Source organism: Nestor notabilis, unplaced genomic scaffold (genome assembly GCF_000696875.1).
Source record: "Nestor notabilis isolate BGI_N333 unplaced genomic scaffold, ASM69687v1 scaffold3994, whole genome shotgun sequence".
In the NCBI taxonomy this organism is placed as follows: domain Eukaryota; kingdom Metazoa; phylum Chordata; class Aves; order Psittaciformes; family Psittacidae; genus Nestor; species Nestor notabilis.
In genome coordinates, this window is record NW_009925933.1 from 25,600 (window position 1) to 33,728 (window position 8,129).

Genomic DNA, 8,129 nt, shown 5'->3' on the forward strand with positions numbered 1-8,129 from the left:
TTCTCCAGGCTGAAGTGCCCCGATTTCCTCAACCTGTCTTTGTATGGGGGGTGCTCCAGCCCCCTGATCATCCTCATGGCCCTCCTCTGGACTTGCTTCAACAGCAAAATGTACTTCTTATGTTGAGGACACCAGAACTGCACACAGTGCTGCAAGTGTGGTCTCGTAAGGGTAGAGTAGAGGGGCAGGATAACCTCCTTCGACCTGCTGGTCACGCTTCTTTTGATGCAGCCCAGGACATGGTTGGTTTCTGGGCTGCAAGCGCACACTGAAGCTGGCTCATGTTAAGTTTCTTGTTGACTGACACACCCGAAGGCCTTCTCTGTAGGGCTGCTCTGAATCACTTCTTTGCCCAACCTGTAACTGTGCCTGCGGTTGCCCCAACCCAGGTGTAGGACTTGGCTTTGTTGAACTTCATAAGGTTGGCATCGGCCCACCTCTCAAGAGTGTCAAGGTCCTTCTGGATGGCATCCTTTCCCTCAAGCCTATCAAGCAAACCACACAGCTTGGTGTCGTCGGCAAACTTGCTGAGGGGTGCCTCAATCCCAGTGTCCATGTCGCCGACAAAGATATTAAACACGACCAGTCCCAACACTGATCCCTGAGGGACACCACTCGCTACCCGTCTCCAATTGGACATTGAACCATTGACTACAACTCTTTGCATGCGGCCATCCAGCCAGTTCTTTATCCACTGAGTGGTCTATCCATGAAATTTATGGCTCTCCAGTTTAGAGACAAGGATGTCATGCAGGACAGTGTCGAATGCTTTGTGCAAGTCCAACTCAATTCTGACTAGGCCTTAGCTTTCCTAACCTGGTCCCTAGCTTTCCGGACAATGTCCCTGTATTCTTCCCAGACCACCTGTCCTCGCTTCCACCTTCTATAAGCTTCCTTTCTCCTTCTGAGTTTTCTCAGCAGCTCCTTATCCATCCATGGAGGATTCCTAGCCTTCCTGCACCATTTCCTTCTAGTCGGGACGCAACACTCCTGAGCTTGAAGCAGGTGATCCTTGAATATCAACAAGCAGTCTTGGGCCCCCCTGCCCTCTAGGACTATATCCCATGGAACCTTACTAAGCAGGTTCCTGAAGAGGCCAAAGTCTGCTCTCTTGAAGTCCAGGGCAGTGAGCTTGCTGCATGCTCTTCTCGCTGTCCTGAGAATCTCGAATTCAATCATCTCATGATTGCTACAGCCAAGGCTGCCCTGGAGCATCACATTCCCAACCAGCCCCTCCCTGTTGGTGAGCACGAGGGCAAGCATGGCACCTCTCCTTGGCTCCTCTCTCACTTGGAAGAGGAAGTTGTCTTCCACACAATCAAGGAACCTCCTGGATTGTTTGTGCTAGACCATACTGCCCCTCCAACAGATACTGGAGTGCTTGAAATCCCCCATGAGGACAAGGGCCTGAGAGTGTCAGGCTGCTCACATATGTTCTCTTCTTGAAATTGCAAGTCCAAATTCACTGCTATTGTAAGAATGTTCCTCCCCAGTAATCAGAATTATCTTCCTATTATTCAGGATGTGAAGGAAATGCATAGTTAATATGCCCCTATCAACACCTGAGACACTTTTTCAGTTATGTCTGAACCTTCAGAATAGAACATAATGTGATCAGGATGTGCAGAAACCAGTACCTCAGTGTGCTGTCACTTTATACATGCTGCACCACATGAAAACAAATGCAACCATTTTGGGAGAGCACCAATTACTCAAACCCGTTCAACATTCTCATCTGTCAGAGAATTAAATATTTATTTTGTATGAGAGAGAAAACCAATTTCAGTTGTTTGTGCTTTCTTTTTTCCTCCCACCTGACTCAGTAACACTTCTTTCTAGTTGCGTTTTTCACTAACATTTTGAAAAAGAGAAAGCTCAGGGAGTTCTGAGTATTAACAAGTCATTTATGGACATTAGGAGGGACATTTTTGTAGGAGGACAATTTCTGATTAGAACTGTATTTTTGATACAGGAACAAGTGATTACACTACTTGATTGATCACTAATGACTGACAAACATGGTACAATGAATGATTTTGTATTTGTAACGTAATAAGGACATATGCTGTTATCAGAACACCGTTTTAGACTACATTTTAAAAGCCATACAGATGGGCATTTACTGTTCATTCTGTCCCCCAGCAATAAAGCAATAATTGATCTTAACCCTTTTAAAGGCTGTTTGTTTTATAGTTAGGACACGATAACAGAAACAGACTGGAAGAACTATTATCTTCATAAGCAAAAAACATACCAATTTCATTTTCCTCCTAGGAGGATAAATTAATTACCTTTATATAGTCTAAATGTGCTGATTTGCCCTACCATTCTATTCAGTTTTTGCTGTAAAACAAAGTCCTTTTTTTAATTCTGGAAGTCTCTTTAAATACACATATTGATTCTCTGGCTGCAATGGAACTGACATTTTTAGAAAGTGTCACAAAGACTTTCAGGCTCGCATTGATTGAGTTTCAAATGGACAGCCACCGTCAATTATTTCTGGTTGATTTATTTATGATTCCCCAGAAAGAGAGAACTATGCATCTCAGATCAGTTTGTGACACACACATAGTGGCTGTGCTTGAGACTTATTTTGGTATCTAAAGAGAATACAGAAAGACAAAAATTCTGTCCTGATTACAATACATCAAACCATTTCCTGTTTGAAACATGCTGTTTCTCTATTATTTTGGATTATGGGACAGAGTAAGAGTCAAATTTGCTGCATTCTGTTATTACTTTATGGTAAAATGCAACTGACAGGAACGGTTTAGATACATCTTGTCCCAAAGTAAGGGTGTAAACTAAAGGACTCTCTTAAGCTCATTTCTATCATACTTGATTATGTCCCTTGCAGTGGTAGGATAATTGGTATCAGATGTTGTACAGCTATAGAAAGATAGACTCCATTCCCTCTTACTCACTGTCTGTTTTCAACTGCATAGAAAAAAGAGCTGGATAAACAAGGCAAAGATCTGGGAGATAAGTGGAAGACAAGGTAGCAAATGTCATATGCAGGTTTTGCATTATAGCCAAAGGTGAGATGCAGAGAAGGCAGACATCCATAGAAACACTGAAGGTGTAAGGAGAGAGCTAGATGATAGTGTATGGTTACACATGCCATGTATCATAGGCATACCAGTAAAGATACTGGAGAGGGGCGGCTTGTAAGGAAACTTTACAAATGCTGTGAGAGTGCAGGTTGTAACCAGTTCTCTATTATTTAACAGAAGATCTGAAAATTCAAATACCGATGTTTGAGAAGCAGGGAGCAGTAGCTCATTTGCATAAGTTTTGTTATTAGCACCTGTCATTCTGTGACTAGGAAATAAGGACAGATAGCATTCAAGAGACACAGACATGAAGTGATATATATGAGTGAGATCCTACTTTTCAAAGTCCTCATGAAGCCTAGTTTGTTGGCTCCCATTCAATCCAGGGATGGGCTCTGAGTCAACTTTTATCACTTTGGGATGAGATCTTGGAGCTATGGTAGAGAGTGCTATGGAAGTATCAGTTCTTTTTTTTTTTTTTTAAAGCAGACATCATTAAGGCACTGTATGAAACCATCGCGGTTAAACATCTGCTATGTTCTGTGCTGCTCTGGCCTCCCTATCTCAAAAAGGCTGCAGTAAAACTGGAGAAGATTCAGAAAAGGATAAGGATGATCAAAGGACTGAAGCAGCTTTCATACAAAGAATGACGAAACAGACTTGAAAAAAACCTTATGAGGACACTAAAGATCTATAAATCAAGGGTGGCACGAAGAAGAAATCAGTGAGAAACTGTCCACTGCCTCTTCTAAAACACTACCACCAGGATACCAAACTAGACCTATGAGGAGGTTGCCTCAAAACACAATGAGGAGTCGTGTGAGATGTGTAGTTACGCCGTAAAACTCCTTGCTCCAAATGTCATGGATGCTAAAAGCTTCCATAGGTTCAAAGGTGACTATGCAAATTCTCAGGAAAAGAAATCTTTCAAAGGTTGTAAAATACAAAGACAGTACCTTTGACTCAGGAAGTCCTTCAGTCGTAAAACACTGGAGGCTGGGAGTGTATTGTAGGAAGAATAACTACAAATCTGTCATGCTGCTATATTAGTTTCTGCATATCTGTTAATGGCCACCATCATAGTCAGAATGCTAGGCTACACAGGCCTTTGATCAGACCCAGTGTGGACATTCATGTATTTTTCTAATATGCTCCTGTGACATTTAGAGCAATACAAGTAAGCTGGCTTGTTTGATAGAAGGCTGCAAGAAAACCCAAAATCAGCTGTTAGTCTGCCCTTGCCAGATATGCTTGTCTTGCAGTTAAGAACTTCTGTCAGTACAAGCCATAAGGGTTACGGGAAATAAGAAAACAATAAACTGATTTATGCTTGCAAACCCTTAGCATTCTTTTTCATTAGATGTTCTTTTGCCTGAATACCTTACTTTGTCCATATAAACTACTTTGGTAAAATACATATTTTACCAGTACAAGTTATGTCTTGATCAAAGCCCTGTAATTAGGACTTTGTTGCAGAAAAGCCTAAACTGTTGAGAAATATTTAACTCCATTTTTAACCCCAATGTGCAGTAGCACAGTCACAAAATAACCCCCAGTCCCTCACTGAAACTGCATTTTTAGAAGATTATACATACTTTATCTCAGGCACCTAAACCAGACATCACTGGGTTCAAGGCTGTATAAACATCCTGATAACCCTCCACCCTTGGGAATCTTTAGCAGCCCTAGAAGTTCACTAGGGCACTGATAAGTAAGCATGCCTAATTTTTCAAGGTATCAAGTGTCAGTCAAATGGTTTGTAAAAAAATCTCTAGTCACATACCAGGCAAATATAAGACAAGAGAGCTTGACCTATATCCTCAGAACAACACATCCAAAATGTCATAGGAACTACAGAAGATACAGTAGCAGGATTCACGTATGATTCCTTCTGTTGTATCATACTTATGCATGCATAAGCACTTGGGCAGTAGGAATCTAAAGGCAAAGGAATCTGTGTAACACACGATGGGAAACAGATTTAGCTACCCCCATTTCCCAAGTTATTGGATAAAGCGCACCCCTATTTCAGTCTTTTGCCAGGATAAGGGATCAAGTATGGATCATTTTTCATAGCCTTATCTACTCACGTAACTCCTCATATAAAGGCACAGTCCAGACCAGCTTTTCCAGTTTTATTCATTCTTACCACACATGTATTCCCCTAGTTCCTGTTATTATTGTTATCATTGAGATGGCATTTGTATTCCAAAGCCCTATTTCCAATGGTTGATAACTTTCTGAATCAATTTTCTTTGAGTCAGAATTTCTTGTGTCTCTTGTCAGCCTGAGGGTGAGTGTTCCTATGTGAATGTCTGAAGAAAATACATTTAATCATTTTTTTGAGGATCAAATTTTTAAATAAACGTAGGTGTATTTTCTACATTCAGTAAATTGTTTGTTGTTTAATGGGAACTAAACAAAAAAATAAAGCTAAAGTAACATTCTGTGATTTTAGCTGCATGAAACTCCTTTGCAGACCCTAATTCTTCCTCTGTGGTTTGTGACACCTAAATAGGTGATATAATTAGCAATATTTGTACGTTCTAGGTCTTCTAAAAGTTATGCCTGGAAAAACAAAATAAATTAAAATAGTACAATATCATGCAAATAAAATTTGAAAAATTTTATTTTAAATTAAAAGATTAAAATTTTTAATTAAAAGAAAATATTTGAGTTTTGCAGTTATGGATTTGCTGCTGCAACTGCATATGAGGCATAATACGTTGCCCAAAGAAGTGATAAATGCTCCATCCCTGGCAGAGTTCAAGGCCAGGTTGGATGGAGTCTTCGGTGACATGGTCTAGTGTGAGGCACCCCTGCCCATGGCAGGGGGGTTGGAACTAGATGATCTTAAGATCCTTTCCAACCTTAACTATTCTATGATTCTGTAATCAGTCAAGCTTCATTCCAATTATACTATTAGGTGGTTATACTTATGTCCAGGGCTAATCCATACACTTAAAGAAACAAAACATCAGTAAGATGCTGTATAATTCTCAAATTGGTGTAGGACAGTATAAAGACAACTCTCTCTTCAGGTGGAAAAATTGTTCAGAGCCAGCAGCTGGACAAATATTTAACTCAAAGAAACTAAACTTGGAGGGTCTTAAATCTTAAAAATAAATCTGGATAAATCGATTATAAAATACCATCTCAGACAACAATTCTCCCTTTCTCCTGCCAATACAGAAGACTGTTCTTCTATACTTCAACTTTTCTATAATTACGGATAAAAAGTTTCTTTGTTACTAGGCAAAGGCATGACCATACGCAATAAAAAGCATCATTAGAAACCTTCTGAGGGGTGGACCAGAATAAATCCTCTGGGACACTTAAGAACAAAGTTTCAAGACACTAGATGCCTAGTGGAGACCAACACTTTTACAACCTCAGTTCACTGTATCTTTGTAGACACATACTACATTTTTTTCTGTTATGTATTTATTTAGTGAGACACTAAGCTGTAAATACTGTAGCATTTGCTTGGAGAACAAACTAAAACTTCCTTAAAAAAATGTTGTTTTCTTCTTTGGAAATTTGGCCAATGTGATCTTTGCTAGGCATGCTCAACCACATGTGTGGCCATAAGATGCTGTATTAGTTTGCTTAGGTTTTAAAGATATGTCTATGTACGACAGGAGAAAAAAGTACCTATAAATTCTGCATGAAACAGCTACATATCTAAAGCTTCACCATTGCTCACAGCATTCAGAACAGCTCATAAGTAAGAACACCTCCCCATTTCAGATCCCATCACTTAATGTATTATACATGTTTTGGACATTGCATGAGATCAATAAAGTACAAAAAGTAAAAATAAAACCCAGCAACATGCAAGATGATGTTATCCTGAGAAATAAAAAAGATACAAAAGATAGGAGTTCACAGTTTTCAGTAATGCGTCCTACATTCAATGAAAGCAGTTCTCACCTGAGTGTGTGAAGGTGGTAAGCCTTTTCGGCCATATACTCCAATCAACGCATCTTTCTGAAGTGATATATTGAATTTTAGAAATTGTGGCTGATCAATGAAGAGTTGTGATCTCCAAAAAACCCCAGGGGGAACTTCCTGTATCGCTCTTCGGCCTATATCAAGTTCTCCAGAATCTATAGTGTTGTTTTCCTGTGCAAATCCCCCTAATTTTCCTGATGGGTAACAATAAGAAGAGATCAAAAATTAGTGCTCCTTTCTCGCTTTCAATCATCCTTTATATAAAACACCAAATATTTAGGATCACCTCAGATAAAATGTTACCTGATAATCTTTCTGAATATAAGATCTCAGGGAATTCACTGATTTGGAAATAAAAAGGCAAAGATAAGACAAGTACCTATCAAGTAAAAACACTGTAACTTCCCTAAGCACTAGATAACAGAAACTGTTTTATGATCTACATTAAACTATTCACTTGTCCCCCTAAGTATTTTAACAGGTGTTTTTGAGCATGAAGTCTCACACCAAAGAAAATTAAAGGGAGATGCAGCATACAATTTTCAGAATAATAGATACATAAACATAAGCAGTCAGGAGAACTAATACGCAGTCTTTTCTACATTACATATCAGTAATCAGTGTACTATTTATACAATTTAACCATGCCTACAGCTCTGGTTTTCTATTTTTTGTTTTTGTGTTCCCCCATCCTTTCCAGAGGCAGAGGCTCTCCATAATGCCTAAAATACTCTGGACTTCTCACCCTCAGCCCTAAGCTTGTTACCACTTTCTTATCCACAGTGTCTCCAGAAAAAAAAAAATGTATAATAGCATGTCAAAGTCTGGTACTTTCACTGTTCCTTATATAATAATGAATATGTATTTATCCTGCAGGCCAGTTACTAGGAATAAGAACACAGCACTGAAGGGAATTAACAATTTTTCTCTATGAAGCACTTGTGCAACTATCAGTAAGCCTTAGGAAGCCAGTGATGATGGCTTGGAAATGCCCAGAAGAAGCAAAGAAGATGCTAACGTACAAAAGACACATGATGTCGAACACTAACACTGAAAAACACTGTGGCATTAAAAAGGAAGAAAATGAAGTCATGAACTTTAGATACCCCAAACAAACTTTCT

At 39.4% G+C, this 8,129-nt stretch overlaps 1 protein-coding gene across 1 annotated transcript in view; it reads right to left on the minus strand.

The window, feature by feature from the left end:
- LOC104404756 (teneurin-3-like) overlaps window positions 1-7,201 on the minus strand; it is a gene marked incomplete at both ends in the record, with an annotated part of 30,474 nt that extends 23,273 nt beyond the window's left edge. The window contains one exon of the mRNA XM_010013276.1: window positions 6,987-7,201. Coding sequence (XP_010011578.1) covers window positions 6,987-7,201 — 215 coding nt within the window. The remainder of the gene's footprint in view (window positions 1-6,986) is intronic.
- Window positions 7,202-8,129: the final 928 nt, after the last annotated feature.